At 44.0% G+C, this 27,321-nt stretch overlaps 1 protein-coding gene across 4 annotated transcripts in view; it reads left to right on the top strand.

The window, feature by feature from the left end:
- Positions 1-27,321, top strand: part of myo5c (myosin VC) — a 101,093-nt gene that overhangs the window by 11,946 nt on the left and 61,826 nt on the right. Inside the window, exons 2-10 of one of the 4 annotated variants that reach the window (XM_085968655.1) lie at positions 9,084-9,194; positions 13,444-13,615; positions 13,722-13,866; positions 15,818-15,974; positions 16,835-16,978; positions 18,919-19,000; positions 19,175-19,282; positions 23,264-23,370; positions 24,864-25,129. In XM_085968655.1, the coding sequence (XP_085824781.1) occupies positions 9,084-9,194; positions 13,444-13,615; positions 13,722-13,866; positions 15,818-15,974; positions 16,835-16,978; positions 18,919-19,000; positions 19,175-19,282; positions 23,264-23,370; positions 24,864-25,129 (1,292 nt within the window). Of the gene's footprint in view, positions 1-8,474; positions 9,195-13,443; positions 13,616-13,721; positions 13,867-15,817; positions 15,975-16,834; positions 16,979-18,918; positions 19,001-19,174; positions 19,283-23,263; positions 23,371-24,863; positions 25,130-27,321 lie in introns of those variants that run through there. The other 3 variants (XM_085968656.1, XM_085968654.1, XM_085968657.1) reach the window with 3 other exon arrangements.

The raw sequence follows: 27,321 nt of genomic DNA, 5'->3' as shown, positions 1-27,321 counted from the left end.
TGCCGAATTTAAAGGCAGGGCCTGATTACCATTTTTGGACTCCGTTTCCTGGTCGCAGCCACGCATTGAGAGGTTGTTTGGCAGTAGGGCAGGTAGGCCTTTGACACCAGGCCGCAGTCCAGGGCATGGCGAGGAGGGAGGGGTCGTGGGGGACATCGATTTGGGAGCTGGAGAGATCGGGGGTTGTGGGGGGCATCGATGGGGGGGTGGAGAGAGTGGGGATCGGGGCGGGGGGGGCATCGATGGAGGACCTGGAGAGATTAGGGGTCGGAGAGATCAGGGGAGAAGGGAGGGAAGAGATCGGGGAGGAGGGGAGAAGATCACGGTGGGGGGGGGAGTCCATGGAGGACATGGCGGGGTACCGGGAAGAGATTGTGGGCCATGGAGGACATCGGGAGGGCAATGGATCATGGGGGGGGGGGCGGGGGCGCATCGCTGGGGAGGTTAACAGGTTTATTTTCGGGTGCCGGGGGGGATGCACTCCGGCTCCTACTGGCCCACAAGCAGTGCTGGAAAAGCACTTCCCTGTTCCATACAGCAGTCCTCGCCTCCCTTTAGCTGCCGGGTTTCCCATAGCCCGGGAAACCCAGCTGGCCAGCGTTAAAGCTGGAAACAGAAAAAAATCTGAAGAATGCAGCCTCATTAAAATATTTAAATGAATGACCTGCCTTCTGGAAGCGGGTTGGTCGCTTGTCCCCGTCCCACCTCCGTTAAAACCGGAAGTGGGTGGGTTCGAGGCGGGTTGCGTTCGGGTTTGAGATTTTACTTCCCACCCAACCCAAAACCCACTTGTTTTAAGGGGTTAAAATTCCTCCCTCAGTGTCTGCATTGCTAAGGAACTATTGTAAAACAAAGGTGATTTCAATAGCTTAGCTTTTTAGAGATATTAACTGTGTTGTGACTTGCATTCTTTTGCAAATGTCTGGCTGGAAACTACAAATAAAATTGTAGTCGTCCTTCAAAGGATCCATCATTTAGTTATCTCTAGTTCAGAAACCACTGGGACAATGAAACTGCCATAGCCAGGAGAGAGGTTCTGCCTTCAGTTCTTAAAACAAAGGGCAAAGAAAATACTTTCAGACATAACTTTCGTTTTAAAAATCCCAGTGCTGTAGCCAAGTTAAAAATTCTCATGAAAAGATATACAGTAGAAATATTTTGACACCAGATGGAGCCTATTTCCACCCACACCATCCAGAACAAAGCATTTCACTTGATCGGCGCCCCAGCACTAGACTCCGTATCTGCACCCCTCCATCACTGGCTGTGCCTGCAGGTTCATAGACTCATAGAATCATTACAGCACAGTAGGAGGCCATTCGGCCTGTCGAACCCGTGCCAGCTCTCCAAGAGCACTTCTGCTCGTACCAATCCCCCGCCCTTTCTCCGTAGCCCTGCAATTTTTTTTTCCTTCAGGTACTTATCCAATTCCCTTTTGAAAGCCACGATTGAATCTGCCTCCGTCACCCTTTCAGGCAGTGCATTCCAGATCATAACCACTCGCTGCGTAAAAAAGTTTTCCCTCATGTTGCCTTCGGTTCTTTTACCAATCACCTTAAATCTGTGTCCTCTGGTTCTCGACCCTTCCGCCAATGGGTACAGTTTCTCTCTATCTACCCTGTCTAGACCCCTCATGATTTTGAACACCTCTATCAAATCTCCTCTCAACCGTATAAAATTGCACAATACTGCGGATGCTGGAAATCTGAAATAACAACACAAAATGCTGGAAATACTCAGCAGGCCAGGCAGCATCCGTGGAGAGAAACAGAGTTAACGTTTCAGGTCTGGGACCCTTCGTCAGAACTGGAAAAAGCTGGAGATGTAACAGATATTAAGCAGGTGCAGAGACAGGGGGGGGGTGCGGAGGGGAGGAAGGAGTAGAAAGAACATCCTGTTCAAAAACGAGAAGGGAAACTGAAAGCAATGAAGATGAACAAGGTTGAATAGATAAACGGAACTCCCGTCGGAGAGAAGAGCAGAACTTCTTCAAGGTAGGCATTCCTAGAAGAGAGGTGGCAGTGAACCAAACACTAATACAATTGCACAATACTGCGGATGCTGGAAATCTGAAATAACAACTGAAATAACATCCTCTCAACCTTCTCTGCTCTAAGGAGAACAACCCCAACTTCTCCAGCCTATCCACGTAACTGAAGTCCCTCATCCCTGGAATCATTCTTGTAAATCTTTTCTGCACCCTCTTTAAGGCCTTCACATCCTTCCTAAAGTGCGGTGCCCAGAATTGGATACAATACTCCAGTTGTGGCCGAACCAGTGTTTTATAAAGGTTCATCATAACTTCCTTGCTTTTCTACTCTATGCCTCTATTTATAAAACCCAGGATCTCGTATGCTTTTTTAACCGCTTTCTCAACCTGTCCTGCCACCTTCAGCGGTTTGTGCACACTAACCCCCAGGTCTCTCTGTTCATGCACCTCATTTAGAATTGTACTCTTTATTAGTTTATATTGCCTCTCCTCGTTCTTCCTACCAAAATGTATCCGCACTTTTCTGCATTAATCTTCATCTGCCACGTGTCCGCCCATTCCACCAGCCTGTCTGTATCCTCTTGAAGTCTATCCCTAGCCTCCTCACTGTTCACTATACCGCCAAGTTTTGTGTCATCCGCAAATTTTGAAATATAACTATTGTTGTAGCATGAGGGAACACACAAGTGGAAAACAGCTCAGACTACGAATGGAAACTACTAAGCATGTATGTAAACAACCAATCCTGAAAGGTTAGTCAGTGGGACCCAGCAAAGAGAGAAGACAAGACTAATCGTACTGTTCAAAATGTTTTAATCCAAAATCCTATTGTCTGTAATTTTTCTTCTTTCAGTAACAGTAATCTATATTGCTTCAAGTAATGTTTAAGCATAATAAAGAAATGAAAAATTATCTCTTTCAATATCATGATTAACCATATTAATAAAATTGTTCTTTATGCCTTTGAGGTACTTGTGTTAACATTTTTACTCTGAGGCCTCACCCTGTCAGAAAAGCCTAGGGTTTGAGTTGATATTCTTCCCTGAGCTATCAATCTGACAGCTGAAGACAGTGAACAACTATAACTCCTGGTAAGCATTTGTGCCTGGAATTCCCAGTAGCTGCAGTCTGGGTGTAGGCGTGTGGAGCATCCCCCAGCCTGCATCAGTGTGACTCGGGTAACATGCAGCAACTGTAAGTGTCTTTTCTCCGGCTATAATAGCAATTATGAATGTGTTTATATCAATGATTTCAAAATAAACTAGAGCATGAACTTTAGAACCTATAGTGCCCAACAAGCCACCACAATTGTTCCCAAGTCCAGCTCGCCTTTCTCTGCTGGTTGTCTCCCATGCTTCCACCCAACCTGTTGCTTCTTCCCATCTGTAGTCCCCTCCACCTGTCCCTTCTGTCCTGACCTGACCCTCAGGCCCATGTTCTCTTTAACAGCCTATGTTGCAGCACCTCTATGGCAAACTTCCTGGTAAACATTTCCTTGTATTTGTCTGTATACCTTGGGCCTTAAAAGAGGCAAGACACTGATATTGAGTACATCAGTAAAGAAGCATGTGCAAGAGCTACAAAGGAAATGGAGATATACAAAGGAGAGACAGGACAGATGGGGAGAGACCAAGACAAAAACAGTAAGAAAAATAGTGGTGTGGACATTGCAATTAGAAAAGTATGTAAACATCAATAGAGAGAGAGAGAGAGTAACACAAAAGGATTAAGGAATAGGAAAGAGACAGTTACTGGAAGATTTTATTTCATGCATAATCTGCAGGAGCTCAACTGTATTATAAAATATTGTGTTACATAGTGTAAGACATCTGTCATTGTAAGATTTTGCTTCTTTTAACTCACCATGAGTAATGCCATGAGAGATCCACTAATTACTAAAAAGCTTAGAAAAAAATGAAATTGTGTTAAAGTAGAATGCTTACTCAGCAATGTATGACTTAAAAAAAAACTCCTTTTTCTGAACTCCTGGATTTATCAAAACTACAGCTTCAGATTAAACTGACTGCAACTTTTTATTAAAATGAATTGAAATTTCTAAACAAACTAATTTCTATGCAAAATATGTGATGCATTGATGCATTATTTTTCCTTCATGTTCCTTTATCTCTTGATTCATATTTTAGGACACTCTGCTTTTATCCCCTGGGTAGTAGCTTAAACCTTTAAAGCTTTGTACTTAAAAAAAAATAAAAATTAAAAGGCTTATTTTATTTTAATGAGTTCTTGATAGGTTCCAGTAAGTATACAGTTAAAACAGTGTATCATCTGGTGCCTGACGTGTGGGGAGACCAAACGCAGATTGGGTGACCGCTTTGCGGAACACCTCCGTTCAGTCCGCAAGCGTGACCCCGAGCTTCCGGTCGCCCGTCACTTTAATTCTCCCCTCCACTCCCACTCTGACCTCTCTGTCCTCGGCCTCTTGCATTGTTCCAACGAATCTCAACGCAAGCTCGAGGAACAGCACCTCATCTTTCTATTAGGCACTTTACAGCCTTCTGGACTTAACATCGAGTTCAACAATTTCAGACCATAACCTCGGCCCCTGTATTTCTTTATCTATTTTTTTCTCTTGTTTTTTCACATGGTAGCTGTTAATGTTGCTGCCATCATCATTCACACCTCATCTCGAGCCATCTTTTGTTTCTTACCATCTCCTTTCGCCTTGCACCATCATCCCTTTTGTCAGTCAATCTCTCCTGCCTTCCATCCTATCACAGTCCTTCCCTTTGTTCTTTCCTTCCCTCCTCCCTGCCCCTGCTTAAAAATCTTTCTTCTCTAACCTTTTCCAGTTCTGACGAAGGGTCCCCGACTCGAAACGTTAACTCTGTTTCTCTCTCCACGGATGCTGCCTGATCTGCTCAGTGTTTCCAGCATTTTCTGTTGTTATTTCAGATTTCCAGCATCCGCAGTATTTTGCTATTGTATGTAATGGCATCTGACTCAGTTTAAATGAACTGAGTGTTCTGGTGAGAAAAGTTTCAGCTGCTGTTTCTCTCCCCCTGCCCCAGCCTCCTTTATTTAAATCTTCTCTTCTTCTTAGGCAGTCCCTCGGAACCGAGGATGACTTGCTTCCACATTAAAAATGAGTTCTCAGGTGACTGATGAGTCCAATGCGGGACCTACAGTCTCTGTCACAGGTGGGGCAGATGGTGGTTGAAGGGGCGGGCGGGTGGGGTGCTTGGGTTGACGTGCGCTCCTTGCGCTGCCTGCGCTTGGCTTCCGCTTGCTCCCGGCGAAGAGACTCGAGGTGTTCGGCGCCTTCCCGGATGCTTCTCCTCCACTTTGTATGGGCTTGGGCCAGGGATTCCCAGGTGTCGGTGAGGATGTTACACTTTTTCAAGGAGGCTTTGAGGGTGTCCTTGAAGCGTTTCCTCTGCCCACCTGGGGCTCTCTTGCCGTGCCGGAGCTCCGAGTAGAGCGTTTGTTTTGGGAGTCTCGTATCGGACATGCAGACAATGTGACCCGTCCATCGGAGCTGATTGAGCGTGGTCAGAGCTTTGATGTTGGCCTGAGCAAGAACACTGACGTTGGTGCACCTATCCTGCCAATGGATTTGCAGGATCTTGCGGAGGCAGCGTTGGTGGTACCTCTCCAGTGCTTTGAGGTGCCTGCTGTACATGGTCCATGTCTCTGAGGCATACAGCAGGGCAGGTATCACTGCTGCCCTGTAGACCATGAGCTTAGTGCCGGGTTTGCGGTCCTGGTCTTCAAACACTCTCTTCCTCAGGCGACCGAAGGCTGCACTGGCACACTGAAGGCGGTGTTGGACTTCGTCGTCGACGTCTGCCCTTGTTGACAGTAGGCTCCCGAGGTATGGAAAGTGGTCCACGTTGTCCAAGGCCTTGTCGTGGATTTCAATAAACGGGGGGCAGCACTGTGTGGCGGGGGCAGGTTGGTAGAGGACCTTTGTCTTACGGATGTTTAGTGTAAGACCCATGCTCTTGTATGCTTCGGTGAAGGTATTTACGATGGTTTGGAGTTCGACCTCTGAGTGAGCGCAGACGCAAGCATCGTCTGCATACTGTAATTCGACGACAGAGGATGGGACGACCTTGGATCTGGACTGGAGGCGACGGAAGTTGAACAGTTTCCCGTTTGTTCTGTAAATTAGCTCCACTCCAGCGGGGAGCTTACTGAGGGTTCCACAGGGTGAGATGGAGCATTGCAGCAAGGAAGATTGAGAAGAGCGTTGGTGCGATGACACAGCCTTGCTTGACCCCGGTCCGTACGTGAATTGGGTCTGTGGTGGAACCGTTGGTCAGGATCACGGCTTGCATGTCGTCGTGAAGCAGGCGGAGGATAGTGACAAACTTTTGAGGGCAGCTGAATTTGAGGAGGACACTCCATAATCCCTCACGGTTGACAGTGTCGAAGGCCTTTGTGAGATCAAAGAAGGACATGTACAGTGGTTGGTGCTGTTCCCTGCATTTCTCTTGTAATTGACGTGCGGTGAAGATCATGTCCATTGTGCCCCTTAGTGGGTGGAATCCGCATTGCGACTCTGGGACGAGCTCTTCGGCCACTGGGAGAAGGCGATTGAGGAGGATTCTTGCGATGACTTTTCCTGTGGCAGATAGCAGGGAAACTCCTCTGTAATTACCGCATTCGGACTTTTTTTTAATTCATTGATGGGATGTGGGCGTCGCTGGCTAGGCCTGCATTTAGTGCCCATCCCTAATTGCCCTTGCGAAGATGGTGGTGAGCCGCCTTCTTGAACCGCTGCAGCCCATATGGTGTAGGTACACCCACAATGCTGTTAGGAAGGGAGTTCCAGGATTTTGGCCCAGCGACAGTGAAGGAACGGCGATGCAGGTCCAAGTCAGGATGGTGTGTGGCTTGGAGGGGAACTTGTAGGTGGTGATGTTCCCATGCGTCTGCTGCCCTTGTCCTTCTAAGTGGTAGAGGTCGCGGGTTTGGAAGGTGCTGTTGAAGGAGCTTTGGCGAGTTGCTGCAGTGCATCTTGTAGATGGTACACACTGCAGCCACAGTGCGCCGGTGGTGGAGGGAGTGAATGTTGAAGGTGGTGGATGGAGTGCCAATCAAGCGGGCTGCTTTATCCTGAATGGTGTCGAGCTTCTTGAGTGTTGTTGGAGCTGCACTCATCCAGGCAAGTGGAGAGTATTCCATCACACTCCTGACTTGTGCCTTGTAGATGGTGGAAAGGCTTTGGGGAGTCAGGAGGTGAGACACTCGCTGCAGAATTCCCAGCCTCTGGCCTGCTCTTGTAGCCACAGTATTTATATGGCTGGTCCAGTTCAGTTTCTGATCAATGGTAACCCCCCAGGATGTTGATAGTGGGGGATTCAGCGATGGTAATGCCATTGAATGTCAAGGGGAGATGGTTAGAGTCTCGCTTGATGGAGATGGTCATTGCCTGGCACTTGTGTGGTGCGAATGTTACTTGCCACTTGTCAGCCCAAGTCTGAATGTTATCCAGGTCTTGCTGCATATGGACACGGACTGCGTCAGTATCTGACGAGTCTCGAATGGTGCTGAACAGCAAAAGAGCCCGGCACTTGAATATATCACCTACAATAATCAATAGATTCTGGGGAATCTCAGTGTTGTAAAATGTGGATACCAGTTTTTCCTATTTACTGAAGAAGTCAGTGACTAATTATGGAAATGTCTGGTAACTTGAGGTCACATTGGGAATTACCTGACTGCCCAAGTACTTCTAATGGTAAATGAAGCCATGCTCCAGTCTTCAAGAGGACCATTGAGGATGAACAGTATTAAGCGGTACCCAACAGAAGAAATCAAGGAGGATCTGCAAGTTAACTGAACCTCTGGCATTTACCAGGGAAATATAAGATACTGAGTCAGGTGGCATAGCCTTTATTTCCTGTAACCTTTTAAGTAACTATAGGAAAGCCATAACTCTGTAATGGAGTGCAGTCTAAACCCATAAAACACATCATCCTTGTTGCACACAGTTGTGAGAAGAGGAAGTGATAACATAAAATATATTAGCTAATTTTAAGGAACAGCCTTTGACTAAAGGAGGGAGTTAACCAAATTGTTAAGACGCAATCGTGCATGTTTATAAAAGGTGTCTACAGTAAACGTAGACATGTAGACAATGTAGAAGTATCTGGATCTCCCACAAGGTAAATTGTTGCATCATTCTGTTGGGGCTGAGTATCCAGAGCCTCTTCTCACTGGGAGTCAGTTGAGGAGCAAACCTTGATTGTGGCCTGCTGGGATTAGGCTTCCTTTATAATATTACTTTCGTACCAACACAAAATGGCTTTGGGTCTACTTCGAAGGCAGTGGCATTTCTTGGGAGTCAGGCCAATGACTCTGAGCGCACTAAAGACCACATCGAGTCAGTAGTTTCAACAGGTGCCCAAGTGGCTTTGAGTATTTTTCAGATTTTCATATGGAATTTTTTAATGTAAGGAGAAAGTGCCTGTGCTCTCCTAACATTAAAAATTAACGGCCTGGGAGCAGAACTCTGTACATACAAACATGCACATGCAGAGGTGTCTCCTGGCTTAGTAGAATGCAACTCAGAATGAAGTGCAGTCAATATAATAACTCTAGTCTGTCAGATGAGTAATACACAGATAACTGTGGTACATGCAGTATAATGGCAGCATTAGCGTGTGGGGGTGGTGTATATAGTGTTGGGATTAGTCCGTGCTGCTGCGCAGTCCTGCAATTGTCGTGGAGTTAAGGTGAATAGATCAGGCAGACATCTGGGAAGTAAAGTTTAAAATTGCTCTTAAGATGCACAGGAGAATAATGGATTGCTTCCCATTTGTTGGGACTCTGGAGGTAAAGTTATGCCCAAATATTACCACAGTACGCCACAATCCCAGGTGATAACTCCGCTTTAGCAGTAGTAATGGTATACTTTCTATCCTCCACACCTAGTTAGTTCACACGGGAAGAGGGAAACACTAGCAACAATTTGTATTTATATAGCATCTTTAATGTAGTAATTGACTCAAGTTGCATTGCAAATGCAGAAATGGATATTGAGCAATAATAAAAGAAGAAGATGGAGTTTGCTGAGCATATCGGTTGCATTAATGGAAAACATGGCTTTATTTACTCTGTTTCACAGTACAATCGTGTTTGGATTCCTGACCCTGATGAAGTCTGGCAGTCAGCGGAGATCACCAAGGACTATAAGAAGGGATGTGAAGTACTATTTCTGCAGTTAGAAGATGGCACTGTAAGTTGAAAAAAAATACAAAGAAAAATGTAGCTGATTTTATTTTATGCACTTTTTTCCAAAAAGCTTGCAAAATCATTTAACTAATACGTTTTTCTCATTAGATGTTTGCATTTTGTCCTGCTGTACACTGTTAATACACAAAGCACATTTTTGGTTGTGGTTATATTAGACTTTGCAACAGTCTACTGGAGCTTAACTATACTACTGCTTACCCCATGCATCACTGCTAATAAAGAGGAATAGAACACTTTTTTTTACACAATTGGATACACTCTGATGTTGGCTGCAGCTAACGTTATTCCACAACACTGAAAATTCAGTTTTATTTATGAAGTTCCTTGAAGCTGCTTTTCATTTATTGGCCCTTAAATAATAACCTAGAAATATGAGTACAAAGCTCCATTGTATGTTGTTGGTTCTCTATTAAATATAGTTGAATATCAAATTAATAAACATAAATATAAAACTTATAAGTTTTGTTTTAAAAGTAAGTTCACTATCTTACACTTTGTGGTCGAGGTATACTCGACAGCTTTCTTTCAAAGTACTTCCAGTACACTTTGTACCCTTTGTCCTGTCAACACAGCGAATGTAGTGTTAACCGCCTGTGTTCGGAGCTGCCAAGAGCTTTTATAAACTGCAAACTTGACAAGAGTACAATTGCACTATTGTTCAAATGTTATGTTTGAATTACTTCAAACTAGATTAGAGGTTGCTCATAGAGATTTTGGAATAAAAGCTTCAACGTGTAAATGCTGGAAACACACAGCAAATTGGTCAGCACCTGTAAAGAACAAAAGACAGCTTACGTCGTTTCGGGTATGTGCCCGTCATCAGAATGGTTATGCTAATTAGACACTTCCAAGAAAAAAACTTGCATTTATATAGCGCCTTTAACGTAGTAAAAACATCCCAAGGCACTTCACAGGAGTGTTATCAGACAAAACTTGACACCGAGCCACGTAAAGGACTACTAGGACAGGTGACCAAAAGCTTGGCCAAAGAGGTAGGTTTTAAGGAGTGGCGTAAAGGTGGCCAGGTTTAGGGAGGGAATTCCAGAGCTTAGGGCCGAGGCAGCTGAAGGCACTGGAGAAGCTACATAAATCGGGGATGCGTAAGAGGCCGGAATGGGAGGAGCGCAGAGATCTCGGAGGGTTGTCAGGCTGGAGGAGGTTAAAGAGAAAGGGAGGGGCGAGGCCATGGAGCAATTTTAACACTTATATAGCACCTTTCATATCCTCAGGACATCTCAAAGTGCTTCACAGCCAATTAATTATTTTGAAGTATAGCCCCTGCTATGTTGACAAACATTGTAGCTAATTTGCACATTTAAAAAAAACCACAAATAGCAATGAGATAAATAACAAGTTAATCTATTTTGGTGGTGTTGGCAGATTAGCATTAGAAGATTTTTTTCACACAGGTGGTTATAAGAACATTGAATATTTTAACAAAAGTAGCTGGTCAGATAGAGACTATGGAGGTTATTTTAGTGAAAGGGTGAGAACAGGCGCTAAATGTGTGCTGTGCTAATAAGACACGCCTGTTTGAAAGTCTGGATTTAGCACACAATTTTGGTCCTAATTGCTGATTACCATAATTTGAACTTGCCTGGAGGCGCTAAAACAGACACCTGCAGGTTTAGCACTCAAGCGCTGATTAGACTCAAAGGATGAACAGGCTGGGTCTCTTTTCTCTTGAAAAGGGAAGACTGAGGGGTGACCTAATAGAGGTCTTTAAAATTATGAAAAGTTTCGATAGCGCGGATGCAGAGAGAGTGTTTCCACTTGTGGGGAAGAACAAAACTAGAGGTCATCAATATAAGATAGTCACCAAGAATTCAAATAGAGATTTCAGAAGAAACTTCTTTACCCAGGGAGTGGCGAGAATGTGGAACTCACTACCACAGGGAGTGGTTGAAGTGAAAAGTATAGATGGATTTAAGGGGAAGCTAGATAAGCATATGAGGGAGAAAGGAATAGAGGGTTCTTTCCTTAGTAAATTGTCAGTTATTGCTGTGATCATCATAATCACCTAACTTGCTTTAGCACATAGGGCTGGGTTTTCTCAATGGGGAGCTTTTGGAGGCGGGACTCCAACTTGTCGGGTTTTAGTCCCGCCTCCATCGACTTGTGCCCAACCCACGCTATTTTCCCTTGATTTACCTTGTTAAGCCCACCCAGCTGGCTTAACAGGCCAATTAAGGGAAAGCTGGCTACTGGTGACGTCAGCGAGTGACGTTTAATCTGTCAAGAGCTTTTGACAGATGAAAAATCAGCGTTTGACAGCTCTGTGAAGCTGTCAAACACTGACAATCTGTCTTCTAACTTGAGTCCTTCTACTCAGACTCAGTTAGAGATCTCTCCAGACCAGAAAGCAGAATGCTGCAGATTTTGACATTTCAGCGGCCATTCTGCTTTCTGTGCCAGTGAACTGAGAGACTCCTGAGAACTGAAGGGAGGAAGCCTGCAGGAGAAAGTAATGGTAAGTAAAACTTATTAAAAGACTTTACACTTACCTCACACACTTACCTCTGCACACATGCACCCATCACTCACCTGCACAACAGACATCTCGACCCCTCCAACCCCTTCAGACCGACAGTCCGCCTCGCTAACTTGCCGTGGTTCAGAGCCGTCGGGAAGCCCACGCTTCAGGGCTAAAAATAGGGATTAGGCAAAAAACTGCCTGTTAACTATTAATCCCCTTCCCGCCTCGGGGAGGCGGCTCCCAGCACAGGTCGGGTACCCGCCTCCTGGGATATTGGCACGGAGGCGGGTTGGGGGTAGGATGGGTTCGTGCCCCCCCGATTCTGCAATTTTCCCACCACTCCCGCCTCCACGGGGCTTGGAAAATCCAGCCCTATGTGTTGAAGCAAGTTAGATGATTATGATGATCACAACGATACCTGACAATTTATTAAGGAAAAGGATCAACACACCTATTCCAGAATGATATTTATTTAGCATCAGTTTAGTGCTTCTTCTAAATGACTTCACAAAGCAAGTTAGACAGTAGATTCTGATGCATCACTCAGTTTATTGTTTGTTTGTAATTTAAGCTTATTAAAATATTCCAAAAACACTGAAGCAATGTCTGATCATTTAATTCATAAGTTCAAACCGTGTACAGCATTTTATCCAGTACCCAAATACGCAGTTACCAGTCAAACAAGTTCTTCCTGTTTCTTGCTCTCCCTTATTTAACTCGAGTCTTTCACATGGATTGACAATGCAGGAGGAAACGCTGTTCACATTTTTTGGTTTCTAATTTATGCGCCCAAGAGCATAACTTGACATGAACTGCTGTGTTTAATTTGAATGTTAGTGCTCCTAGAAATGCTAACATTACTAATTAGAAATATTTTTTTTTTTGTAACTTATTAACTCATTATAAAGATTAATTACTGTTCCATTCAGTGAGAAATAAATCTTTTATTTCCTTACTTAATTGTAATTACTTTGCATTATAAATGGCATCTATTATTTTTTTTATACGTGGATTTGTCTGTGTACCCACTGTAATGATATAGTTCCTGGAAACCAAATTTGCTCGTACAGTACTATTGCTGCTTAGGGGATGTTTGTGAAATACAAAAGAAGATAAAAATAAGTAAAATAAATTATATGGCATTTACTCACAAATATTTGGTAACTGATTATTATCAGTCAGCAATTATCTGCTTTTGCAGCTTAAAAATTACACATTCTTCATCTGTCAAGTAAGACAACACTGTAATAAAACTTTTTTATGCATCCCATAGTTCATGCTGTCAAAGTACAGGAAACTCTTTGGTATCCGGCACCGACGGGACCGGGATGGTGCCGGTTGATTAAAAATTCCGGATGATGGAGAGGGTTATCTACCGAGGCTATTTTTAACAAACAAAAATTAAAAAATCAAGCAATGTGCCATATACAGTAATTATACTTCTGACAGCGCCAAGAAGCCGAGTAGTGGCAGTTTGTAGAACTACCCCCACTGACTAACTTGGCCACCGCGGGAGATTCGGACTCAGCAACATTTCCGGTTATTGAGGTGTTTTCGGAGTATGAATTTTGCCGGTTAATAGAGAATTCCGGCTATTTAGGTGCCGTTTAAACGAGAGTTTCCTGTAACTGGTTTCACAGTATATTTCTTCTACCATCGTAGGGCAGCCTAATCTACTTCAGTGTCCAATAGTTGCAAGCACATTTAAAAGGTAAATGTCACACACTCTCTTTTTCATTTAATTGGAATATTTTAGGAATTGGAATATCCAGTTGATCCAATCAAGACACTTTTACCACCTCTACGGAACCCTGATATACTCGTGGGTGAAAATGACCTCACGGCACTCAGCTATCTGCACGAGCCTGCAGTTATGCATAACCTCAAAGTGCGCTTTGTGGATTCCAAACTCATCTACACTTATTGTGGTAAGAAGTAAAGACACAACACATTTCACATCACCTTTATGGAAATTTGGACTTAACTCTGATTGCTTTCAGTAATGATAACTGTTGTCTCTGATTTTTTTTATAGGTATTATTCTTGTGGCTATTAACCCATACAAAGAGATACCAATCTATGGAGATGCCATCATCCATGCTTACAGTGGACAGAATATGGGCGATATGGATCCTCATATCTTTGCAGTGGCTGAAGAAGCTTACAAACAAATGGCCAGGTCAATTTTTCCAACCCATTGGTTCAATAGAAATGTATACATGTCTGTGAGCAGTGGTTTCACATAAATTTGTTGTATAAAATCGCAATTTGGCAGCATTAATATCATATACATTTCACTATCAAAAAGAATAGTGATACAATTAAATGAAAATCCTGGTTATATGCAACAAACAAAAATTAATTTATAATACTTTTAACAGACTTCTACATCTCATGTGATGAGTCTCATTTTCACTGTGTGACAATCCTCATCTTCTGGTATTTAGCTACATTGTAGTATGATTTTTACTTCCCCACTGTGGTATCAGGTTGTCTGCAGCTTTTGACATGGTTAACCACACCACCTTCCTGCAACGTCTCTCCGCCATTGTCCAGCTGATTGGGATTGCCCTCGCCTGCTTCCACTCTTACCAATCCAGTAGTAACCAGAGAATCTCTTGCAATAGCTTCTCTTTCCGCCCCCGCACCGTTGCCCCTGGAGTCCCCCAAGGATCTATCCATGCTTCTATTGCCTCCAGATTCGACTATTCTAATGCTTTCCTGGCCGGTCTCCCATCTACCACCCGCCATAAACCTCTTCATCCAAAACTCTGCTCCCCATATTGTACCCTAGGATACCCTAGTTGTGTATATATATATATACGTGGGGTTAGGATTTGATTTAATCTCATACGATTAAGGTTTTTGCTTTCTTTTTTACTTGTAAATGGCTTGTGGATTTGTACTGTAGCTAGAAATAATGAAATGGTTAAAGTTGTTCATTCCCAGGATGCTTCAGGGTTTAATGTGGCGGGGTACGGTTTAGCTGACGATGCTGTTTCGCTTCTGCTGAAAATGCAGGATGTGTGATTCGTGCCTGTTGACTTCTTTTTGTCGCCACATTGTGAAACGTGATAGCCAAGATAGTCTCGAGATTGGAAGGGGACAATAAGGCCAAGATAATTAGTTATACGCCTAGATGATAAACAAGTTGGCATCTGGTGTTTTGTAGGAACGACCTCACTTTTGGGGGCCATATTCACAATAATTGTTACCAGGATATAATGAATCATCTAGGACAGTGTGTGTGACTAGAGGCCTATAAAGTTCTTGAGCTTTCCGTAACAATTTGTAGTGTGTGTCGGGATCGAAAGGATCGACGAAGGTTGCATCACTTTTTTTTGTAAACGCGTATGTTCTTGCACAGAGGGAGTATTTAGTGTCCTTTGTTTGTTCTGTCATAGTCTGTAGGAACCTTTTGATAATCTCATGCTAGGTCTATGGTATAAAAACAGTCCTGTGGAAAAAATGATATTTCATGATAAAGAAGCCAGTTATTGACTAAGTAAAATTTCATTCTGGTGTAGTTTTTAAGTCAAATAAAATTACTTTGATTATTATGAGATTAGAATAAAGTGATTCATTGTTAATCTTAAAGCTAATTGAAAATTGAGATAGTTCCTACAAAACACCAGATGCCAACTTGTTTATCATCTAAGTGTATAACTAATTATCTTGGCCTTATTGTCCCCTTCCAATCTCAAGACTATCTTGGCTATCACGTTTCACAATGTGGCGACAAAAAGAAGTCAACAGGCACGAATCACACATCCTGCATTTTCAGCAGATGCGAAACCGCATAGTCAGCTAAACCGTACCCCGCCACATTAAACCCTGAAGCATCCTGGGAATGAACAACTTTAACCATTTCATTATTTCTAGCTACAGTACAAATCCACAAGCCATTTACAAGTAAAAAAGAAAGCAAAAACCTTAATCGTATGAGATTAAATTAAATTATGCTGTTCATGCTCCAGTTTGCCATATTTTGTATTGTTTCCGTCTTTAATTTATTAAACCCTTCCTCAAAAAGTAATAAGTAGCTTTATTTTTAGTTATATATAAATCAGATTAAGGTACCTGAGAAGAACTGTTGCATAATGTCCTCATCCTATGTCTCCTAATGTTAGGAAGAATAGGAACCAGTCTATTATTGTAAGTGGAGAGTCGGGTGCGGGGAAGACCGTATCTGCTCGATATGCGATGAGGTACTTCGCCACTGTTAGTAAATCCAGTAGCAAGGCTTGTGTAGAAGATAAAGTCCTTGCATCAAACCCTATAACAGAGGTAAGAAGCAACAAAATGGTGTGATAGTTAAGAAAGATAATACCTGGGAATAGTAATCAAGGCGTGCAGAAGATATAAAGCATGACACTAAAACTTGAGTAGTTCATAACCGTCCTCTCCATCCCAAGGTTAATTACAGCCTTGAAATTACTCCATGCTATCTGTTGCTATTTATAACACGTAGTGCTTCAAATTTGTGAAGTTTTGTTTTAGCTAACATTTTATGCAATCAGGAGCTATTGGTGTTAATTCCAATTGTCTACATAATCTATGTGCTTGTTATACCATGATATTCACACAGTGGTGATTATGATGATATTGCTGGAGCCAGTTCCTCACACAGTCTATGTCCAGGTAATATTGCATAAAACTAACTAAAATTAACTTTGGAGATGATACTGGTAATAGATATTGGGAAGGATAAATACTCCTCTGTATACATTGTGCAAAGTAACATTATTCTCTACTCTTAATTCAAAGTAGTTTTATTTGCTGTGAATTTTTAAAAATAATCCTGCAGTATAAATTAAGCAGTTTTTCATTATACAGAACAGGATGCCTTTGTTCCATGATTTGAATTCAACTTAACAGATAATTTCAATTAAGCAACTTCAAATTAAAAGTTATAGTTATATTAAATGAAAATTGTTAAATTGGCCTTGTTAAATTTGTAATTGTTAGTGTCTTAATTCAAACATTCCATCATCAAAATGAAGAAATAAAGCTTCCATAAATCCAGATTCGCATAAAAGTTTTGGTATTAAAGTTTCCCAATAAATATTCATAAATGGTTTGATTGCAGGATTACCTAATGCATGTTCTGCCTCATGAGACCTGTAGCAATGTGTCCTTGTTTCCAGGCTATTGGAAATGCAAAGACGACACGAAATGACAATAGCAGTCGTTTTGGTAAATACACTGAGATTAGTTTTGATAACCGGTATCGAATCATTGGTGCAAACATGAGAACGTACCTGCTGGAAAAGTCGAGGGTGGTGTTTCAGGTAAGAATTACATTAGGTAGAGGGAAGTACTGTGATTCTAAGACATGTTCATGTATATATAGCACTCAGTTAAGTAATAAATCTGGGCTGGATTTCGCCAATGGGGAGCGTTTGGAGGCGGGACTCCCACTAGTTGGGTTTTAGTCCCGCCTCCATCGACTTCTGGCCAACCCACGCTATTTTCCCTTGATTGACCTTGTTAAGCCTGCCCAGCGGGTTTAGCAGGCCAATTAAGGGGAACCTGGATACAGAGAACGTCAACGTATGATGTTTCATCTGTCAATGAATTGTCATCGTTTGACAGCTCTATGAAGCAGTCAAACACTGACATTCTCTGTTGTTTGAGGAGTTCTTGTATTCAAGACTCATCAAACTTCTTTCTTTAGCAGAAATTAGATGGTTGTTGCATTGGAGAATGCAGCAGCCATCTGTCATCTCTGCCGGTCAGATGCGAGACTCTCCGCACCCCCAACGTTTGAAGCCTGCAGGAAGAATCTAAGGTAAATATACATTTTCTATCTCTTTCCACTCACCTCACATACTTACCTCTCTGCACTTGCACCCATCACTTACCTTCACAGCACACTTTTGCACCCCTCCGACCCCCACAGACCCACTGCTCACCTCGGTGACCCTGGCGGGGTTCGCAGCCTTCGGGAAGCCCACACTTGTGTGGGTAAAATGGGGATAATCCTCTTATCTGCCTAAGTTAAGTGTCTGTAATCCCCTTCCCGCCTCTTAAGGAGACGGGACCCGGCGCGGGTCGGCTACCCGCCTCCCGGGAAGATGGCACGGAGGCGGGTTGGGGGTGGGATGGGCACCCGCCCCCAGATTCTGACATTTTCCCGGCAGTCCCGCCTCCCCAGGGCTGGCAAGATCGCGCCCAAAGTCTTTTTTCAGTGATTTAAATATTGACATTTATTCTGCAACTCGTGAGTCACTCATATAATTGTAACTATTCTACAAATTAATTCTGAATTCATGAGACTACTGTTAAACTGATGGTCACATGCACCTCCTCTAAGGGTTATTGGACGGCCCTGAATGAACATTATTTCCATGCCCACCCACCCCCGCGCCCTAGCCGAGGGCATTGAGGCAAATTCTATTGACTCGGGTGATCAGCTAGATAGATCAGTTTTAAAACAAAAAAAGAATGAAGGAAGTTACATTCTGAAGTGAGCATTGCGTATACTGTTCGGTTGATCAGGTTTTTCTGGTTTTAAGGTGTTGATGATGACACTCCTATCGGCAATAGAAATAATTTTACAGGAAACTTTTTTTATCCGGCACCGACGGGACCGGCGTGGTGCCGGTTTATCAAAGTCCAGATTACAGAGAGGTATAGTTTAAAAGGTACGAGATCTCCGTACACAGCAACAAATCCAGGCTTCCCTGTTGCTTAGCAACAGGTGCAAGAAGCCCAGCCACAAACCAAGCGTCCCTGTTGCTTAGCAACAAGTGCAGGAACCCCCGATTACACAGCCAAGAATCAAGAAACGGCCACTAATATGAAGAAAAACTTAACTGAAACTATTCCTGAATTTTGCCGGTTAACCGAGATTTCCGGTTGTTTGGGTGCCGGTAAATCGAGAGTTTCCTGTAATTCTTTTTTTTTCCTAAGAGTATTAATCTATTTATATTTATAAGTAGTTGAACCATGCTGAATCTAGCAGGACCAGCATGCTGAGTGAAGTAGGATTTTGTTGTGCAGCTCTTGCACTCTCACAGCTGGATAATCTAATTTCTTCCACAGCTTTGTATTTAAACATTGTGCACAATCGCTTGTTAGCCGCCTGTATCCTACTTTTCCGCAGAAATCTTATTTCAAGTTCCTTGTGAAATGTGGTCTTGTGCTATCTAACATCAGTTCATACCAATGCTCTAATTACATTCGCCCTATTGTAATTTACATTGCAACATCTATTTGTTAAATCTAGACTGAAAATGAGAGAAATTACCATATATTCTACCAGCTTTGCGCTTCCGCTAATCGACCGGAGTTCAAGCATCTGAAATTAGGTAGGTCTATTAATAGCTTTCTGTTTATATGAACTTTACCAGTCTGCGTACTCTACTGATGGGGAGTCTGTATTACAAGTTTTTAATCAGGTCAATTTCTATGAAATAAGATTTTTCTTGAACGCAACAGTTGTCTTGCATATTTTATGATTAGATATTTTCAATTATTTACAGCTGCTGCAGAAAACTTTAGTTACGTGAACATGGGTGGAAATTCTGTCATTGATGGGGTTAATGACCGAACAGACTTCAGTGAAACGCAAAAAACATTTTTATTCCTGGGTAAGTGATGACGAATCGATGGCACAGCTTCCCAAATGGCTCAGTTTGTAAATGTTCCAATTGTTCCTGGTACTCAGCCACACAAACCGCAAAGGTTCTGTGCGTGGTTAAGTACTCTCAGCTGGAGAGTCAGCATCCTGGGGCGATGGAGGTGAAAACCAGCTAGGATTCCTGCTCCTGATCACTATCCAGGAAAGCGTGGATACCTATATGTGGAATGAGTATTGGGACATTGGGCATCGAATTGGCAATAATGTGTCCCCGCCTCCCCCCCCCCCCCCCTCCCCGACCCCTCAGAGTTGAATAGCTTGTCAAAGCTCACTGTCTAGGAAAACACAAGAAGAATAACCACTCAAGTGAGCTACCAAAGGACTGCCAGAATTGTGCAACAATACCCAAGGAAATGGAGATGTGAGAAACGCAGAGGCAAAATTAAAAGAGATTTATGAATGGCTCACTAATGAATGAGTAAAATATATTTCAGACTTTTTTGTGTGGTATATATAATTTCTAATGGTGCTGAAATTTAATGGACCAATTTTAACCCTGTCCGTCCAGCGGAAACCAGGCAGGTTTGACTCCAACAAGTGAGAGTCTAACCACCTCCTCTTGACATTCAACGGCATTACCATCGCCGAATCCTCCTCCATCAACATCCGGGGGTCACCAGTGACCAGAAACTTAGCTGGACCAGCCACATAAATACTGTGGCAACAAGAGCAGGCCAGAGGCTAGGTATTCTGTGGCGAGTGTCTCACCTCCTGACTCCTTTCCACCATCTACAAGGCACAAGTCAGGAGTGTGATGGAATACTCTCCACTTGCCTGGATGAGTGCAGCTCCAACAACACTCAAGAAGCTCGATACCATCCAAGACAAAGCAGCCCGTTTGATTGGCACCCCATGCACCACCTTAAACATTCACTCCCTCCATCACCGGCGTACCGTGGCTGCAGTGTGTATCATCTATAAGATGCACTGCAGCACCTTGCCAAAGCTTCTTCGGCAGCATCTCCCAAACCCGCGACCTCTTCCACCTAGAAGGACAAGGGCAGCAGGCGCATGGGAACACCATCAGCTCCAAGTTCCCCTCTAAGTCACACACCATCCTAACTTAGAAGTATATCGCCGATCCTTCATCGTCGCTGGGTCAAAATCCTGGAACTCCCACCCTAACAGCACTGTGGGAGTACCCTCACCACACGGACTGCAGCGGTTCAAGAAGGCGGCTCACCACCACCTTCTCAAGGGGAACTAGGGATGGGCAATAAATGCTGGCCTTGCCAGCGACGCCCAGATCCCATAAGCGAATAAATTTTTTTTAAAAGGTAGGCTGGTAAAAGGGTCCCTACATCTTACTGCACCAATCCCGCTGCCTTACCGTGGTTTGTAATCTTAATCTGCTCTTCTGAGCACCCGCTGGAAGGTGGAGGGGTCGTACTTTAAGTATGCAGATCGGGCTCCGATGACATTAATTTTAACTGGAGGTTTGGATGAGGGAGCCCTTGAGGCTTCTCCGCCAGGCCAACTTAGCGGCAAGATGCGGGCCAGAAGAGGCCCAAAATGGTAAGTGGATTTTAGTTAATTTTTTTAGTTCCAAAGTGGGGCAGGAGGAGCAGCAGTGCTCCACTGGTCTCCACAATGAAACCTTGGGCGTCTTCATCCATGGGCACCCCTCCCCCTCCCCGACCCCCCCCTCCAAACTACTTACCTGAGAGCCGGAGACTGTGCCTTCCAGGTCCCCAGCGGCAGCCTCCTCCTTCCTGATATCCTGCACTCGCCTGCCAGCCAGCCACCACGTCCGTCCAGGTTTGGCCGGAAAGCTGATGCAGATGGGGCCTGGGAGTTAAAATCTCCTCGCGCTGTGGAGTGCCTCGGTCCTCACCCGCACGATTCCCGGCTGGAAGTTAAAATCAGGGCTTAAATGTTATGTACATTGCCATAATTGTAGAACTGTTTTTAAACTAGGCAGTTGTCGCTGATGCATTTTAAATTGGACCAGATCCCAGACAAATCCTCTTTTAAAATGATCAGTTTGCACTGAATTTGCAGCAAGAAAAGCTCTCTACTAATTCTAAAGTTGGCTTGATGCTGTGACATGCAAAATGTAATGAGATGTATAAATAGTATTTTATCTACTGCTCTTTCTATTTTGGTAGATTACATTTGTTATTAAATAAAATGTTACATGTCTCAAATGACTACTTATTTCAAGAAGCCTTTATTGTTCCTTTGCACTAATTGCCACAGCAGCAACAATTGCACAGAGGAATTAATCTACAAGTATTCCAGTTTTAAACACTTGGGGGGAAAAATTGGGTGAGTAGCGCCACCTGTTAGTGCCTAAAGAGGCAGTCAGTGGCTGTAGCGCCACTGGCTGCGCCTCCCGCGATATTCAGCAGGGGCGCTAATGGTGGCGTTAGCCTTTTGCGCTGCGCCGCCACCGATGACGTCATCGGTGTGCGCAGCGCCCCGATCGCGATATTTGGTAGCGAACGCCGCTGTAGCGCCGTTCGCTACCCGCGCCCGGTTCACGGGGCCTTGCTGCGCCGGCAGAGGCGCAAGTTAAGGTGGAGGTGCGGGGCGGCCGCCTGCCAGCACCTCCGTCCCCGGCCTCCTGGTCCCCCCCCTGCGGCATTGCCGGCTGTTTCCCGAGAGCCCGGCACTTCTCCTTGGTGCCGGGCTCTTTTGCCGGCACTCGCGATCGGGGCTCGTGCTGTTGCAGGCCCCTCCCCCTTAACAGTGGGAGGAAGGCCTGCAGTACCGCAGCGTGTGGCGCTGCGGCACGTAATGCTGCGAAATTCACTTTCAGCGCCCTAAGAGGGATGCGGAGCGCCTCGAGCCGCACCCCGTCTCCCTCTAGGGGCACTTCAACTGAATTTGCGGCGATCGCTAATGCGGCGATCGCGGCGCAAATTCCAGCGCACAAGCGAACTTTGCGCTGCTTGAGCGCCTCAGGCCAATTTCTAGGCCTTGATATTTCAAGTCAGAAAGCTGTGCTGTGAATTGCCGATCTCCGATTGATCAATGGGGATGCAAATCAAAGAAAGAAAGAAGAACTTACATTTTTTATATTGCGCTTTTCACGACCTCGGGATGTCCCAAAGCGTTTCATAGCCAATGATGCACTTTTGAAGTGTAGCCTCTGTGTTAATGTTAAAGGACCGCACGGCGATCCATCTGCCGAATTCTTGGCACTCTAAATTCTCCAACCAATCGTTTTTAATTGGGAGCACCACCAATCGGGTGTGCCGACCTCCCCGCCCAGTTCTCCGATTTTTACTACAATTGAGTAAGACTCCTCACTAGGAGCAGAGTCTCGCAGTTATTGGATCTACCAATTTAATAGACACAGCCTTTCTGTATTGCAGCAAATATACTTGTACCGCAAATGCACTGGAAACTTTTTAATTTAAAAAAAAGGTAGAAGGCCAAGGCTCTTATAGTACAAGACAAAAAGAGAAGATACGGCAAAGTAGGAAGTACTGGTTAAGTGACGTCAAGCTTAGGATTTAAAAGCCTCTGAAGGTATTTTCGTCCAGTCACCATGTATGGCGATATCATAAACATGGGAAAATTTCAACTGGTCAGTATTTCTAATGAACTAGTAAAAACACAGCAGTGAAAAAACAGAATAAAATTAAAACTGAAGTTAGGAAATAAAAGACTGGCCCTACAATACATCATAATTAGCCATCAATAGTACAATATAAAGTTTAAATGGCAAACTGGATTGAACTTTCAAACTTTTACACCTGAGCTTGATAATCGATTCTGTATACAGTATATCTATATAAAAAAACAATTTTCCTTGTTTCTTATCTTAATTTTGTTTTCTGCCACTTGTACACATTCCCTCTCTCTTGGTCCAGTGATGTCACCAGGCTAATGTTGTATCACTTCAACTTTCGATAATTAAAATCCTCTAATCTGACCCAAGAAACCCAAGGTGCATTTAACTGAAAGTAAATCTGTGTTGCAGGCTTGAAAGAAAAATTTCAGATGGATGTCTTCAAAGTATTGGCAGGGATTTTGCACTTAGGAAATGTAGGAATAAAAGCTGTGGGTGAAGATAAATCTTCAGTCAAAGTAAGTTGCAGCTTTCAAATCTTCAGTATGTTGTGATATCTTATACTTCATTTCAGTAACAGTAATTATACAACGCGAGGTTGCTCAAAATTACAATCACTACATTGGTGATCCTCCATTATTTTTATTTTCAGCGTAGTCATTCTTACCAGGAGCTCCTGAAATCAAAAAAAAAATCATTCTAGCTTAACATTTTTATACTTAAAAAATATATATTTTAATTCAGTTTTTGATTGTATTCATGCTGTTTCTGCCCTTAATAAGAAAGTTTTAACAGAGGGTACATTAATAAACAGCTGATTGAGGAGATGAAAGGGGAGAGGGTGCAGAAGAGATTTACCAGAATGGTACCAGAGATGAGGGAATTCAGTTATGTGGAGAGACTGGAGAAGCTGGGAATGTTCACCATTGAGCAAAGAAGGTTAAGGGGAGATTTAATAGAGGTGTTCAAAATTATGAATGGTTTTGATAGAGTAGATAGGGAGAAAATGTTTCCACTGGCAGGAGGATCGGTAACCAGAGGATACAGATTTAAGATAATTGACAAAAAAGCCAGGGTGGAGATGAGGAGAATGCTTTTTACTCAGTGAGTTGTTATGACCTGGAATGCACTGCCTGAAAGTGTGGTGGAAGCAGATTTAATAGTAACTTTCAAAAAGGAATTGCATATATACATAAAATGGAAAAATTTGCAGGGCTATGGGAAAATGTGATGGAGTGGGATTAATTGGTAGCTCTTCCAGAGAACCGGCACAGGCACAATGGGCCAACTGGCTCCTTCTGTGCTATTACAGGAAACTTTTTTTATCCGGGACCAGCGTGGTGCCGGTTGATCAAAAAATCCGGATTACAGAGAGGTATACTTACCAAGGTACGAGAGCCCCGTACACGGCCATAGGTGCAGGAGCCCCAGTTACACAGCACTTGTGCAGGAACCCCGGTTACACGGCCACAGATCCAGGAACCCCGGTTACACGGCCACTAATATACAGGAAACTCTTTATTATCCGGCACCAACGGGACCGGCGTGGTGCCGGTTTATCAAAAAGTCCGGATTACAGAGAGGTATAGTTAAAAGGTACGAGAGCTCCGTACACAGCAACAAATCCAGGCTTCCCTGTTGCTTAGCAACATGTGCAGGAACTCCGGCCACAGACCAAGCGTCCCTGTTGCTTAGCAACAAGTGCACGAACCCCAGTTACAAAGCCACAGACCCAGGAACTGCCACTAATATGAAGTAAAACTTACCTGAACCTACTCCTGAATTTTGCCGGTTAACAGAGATTTCTGGATATTTAGGTGCTGGTAAAAAAAGAGTTTCCTGTATTAACTATGATTCTATGAACTGTTTGTGCTAAGTCAGAAATATAAAACCTTTATACAATAACATTTAAATTAATTAAGGAATAAAAGTATGCTCAGCTGCTGAGATTTTAATTTTAAGAATTAACCCGTAATGATTCTCATTCCACTTTATTGTTTTCCCTGAACAGCATGATGATAATCATCTGAAAGTATTTTGTGAACTCCTTGAGATAAAGCCGCAGGAGATGGCTTATGGGCTGTGCCACAGAAAAATTGCTACTACCTCAGACACAGTGATCAAACCCATGACCAAGGTTCAAGCCATCAATGCCAGGGATGCTTTGGCCAAACACATCTACGCTCATCTGTTCAGCTGCATTGTGGATAACATTAACAAGGCTTTACAGTTTTCTGGCAAACAGCATACATTCATTGGTGTTCTGGACATTTATGGGTAATGAAAATATCAAATAATGTAGTGTTAATTTTTCAGTAAAATGTTGGTACTTGTTCTGGGGGTTTTAATTGTCTGTTTAGCTAAAGTTATGAAGACTAAAATTTAGTTTAAATTTAAAGGGGGCGATCTTGCCAGCCCTGGGGAAGCGGGTTTGGAGGAGGGACTGCTGGGAAAATGGCAGAATCTGGGGGCGGGTACCCATCCCGCCCCCAACCCGCCTCCGTACCATCTTCCCAGGAGGTGGGTACCCGACCCGCGCCGGGTCCCGTCTCCTGGAGGCAGGAAGGGGATTACAGCCACTTAACTGCCTGTTAGGTAGTTAACAGGTAGTTAAGAGGATTATCCCCATTTTTCCAGCAGAGGCGCGGGCTTCCCGACGTCAGGAAACCCCGCCAGGGTCAGCGAGGCGAGCAGTGGGTCGGAGGGGTCCAAAAGTGCGCTGTGGAGGTAAGTGATGGGTGCAAGTGTGGATAGGTGAGTATGTGAGGTGAGTGAAAAGTGATAGAAAATGTTTACTTACCTTTGTTTCTTCCTGTAGGCTTCAACAGTTGAGGAACCGGAGACTCCGGCATATCACCGGCAGAGATGACAGATGGCTGCTGCATTCTCCAATGTAACAGCCATCTGCTTTCTGCTCATAAAAGAGGTTTGATGAGGTCTTGAATACAAGGACTCATCAAACAACAGAGAATGTCAGTGTTTGACAGCTTCACAGAGCTGTCAAACGATGACAATTCATCTGTCAAACATTTTTAAAAGATGAAAGCCATACGCTGACGTTCTCTGTAACTGGCTTTCCCTTAATTGACCTGCTAAGCCCACAGGGCGGGCTTAACAAGGTCAATCAAGGGAAAATAGCGTGGGTTGGCCACAAGTCGATAGAGGCGGGACTAAAACCCGACAAGCAGCAGTCCCGCCTCCAACGCGCCCCCATTGGCAAAATCACCCCCAAAGTGTTTATAGACAAGTGAAAACTGCACTTCCTTATCACTTTACAAGTAAAGAAACATTGTGAAGTTAAAACTTCAACTCTACACAATGGGGTTCACTTTGACTTTTGGGCGACCAAATGATGGAACGTGCCGACCTGTCGCCCGCACTCGAAGAGGCAGCTGTGATTTTTGAGGCCCTGCCTCATTCACATTGGGCCAGTGAGTTGTGGCGCGCCAAACGGACGTCCCGATGCAGTTCGCTGGATTGAGGCCTACCAATATTGGGCCGCTTCGGCCAGAGTTAGGTGGGGTCGTCGCCATTGCGGAGGGGGGGGTGGGGTGGGGCGGGGTTGTGTCCCGGGGTGGAGGCAGCCTAGGTTATTTTTGTGGACCAGGGGAGCATTCCAGCAAGGCGCTCGGCCCCGACCAGTTCCAATCTAAAAATGGCAATTGGGATCCTATTTATGTTGCAGGGACCCCGATTTGCATATTAGAAGGTGACTACTGACTAAAGCAGGTTGGCGCTTTGGATGCTTGGCGGTAGGCCCCTTTCAATATGGATCCGGCTGCATAGTCAGGGTTAACATGGTGGTAATGCTATGTCCCCATTTTGAGTCTGTTATCACCCTGTTAATACCAGGCGAATCAAGTGAAAATCAACACAAAAGTGTGCATCAATAATGAGGAAGGATGTTCTTGCCATGGAGGGAGTGCAGCGAAGATTCACCAGACTGATACCTGGGATGGCAGGAATGACGTATGAGGAGAGATTGGGTCGATTGGGCTTATATTCGCTGGAGTTTAGAAGAATGAGAGGGGATCTCATTGAAACTTATAAAATTCTAACAGGACTAGACAGACTAGATGCAGGAAGGATTGTCCCGATGGCCGGGGAGTCCAGACCAGGGGTCACAGTCTAAGGATAAGGGGTAAGCCATTTAGGACTGAGATGAGGAGGAATTTCTTCACCCAGAGAGTGGTGAACCTGTGGAATTCTCTGCCACACAGGGCAGCAGAGGCCAATTCATTAAATATATTCAAGAAGGAGTTGGATATATTTCTTGAGGCTAAAGGGATCAAGGGATCTGGGGAGAAAGCAGGGACAGGGTACTGAATTTGGATGATCAGCCATGATCTCATTAAATGGCGGAGCGGGCTCGAGGGGCCGAATGGCCTACTCCTGTTCCTATCTTCTATTTTTCTATGTTTCAATAATAAAAGAATAAATTGATTTTTTAAAAAGTCTCCAGAAGCCAC

This window comes from Somniosus microcephalus, chromosome 27 (genome assembly GCF_052327205.1).
Source record: "Somniosus microcephalus isolate GS21.2 chromosome 27, FLI_Smic_1.0, whole genome shotgun sequence".
NCBI classification, from domain to species: Eukaryota; Metazoa; Chordata; class Chondrichthyes; order Squaliformes; family Somniosidae; genus Somniosus; species Somniosus microcephalus.
Note: the sequence above shows the minus strand (reverse complement) of the source record. Positions and strands in the feature narration are given on the sequence as shown.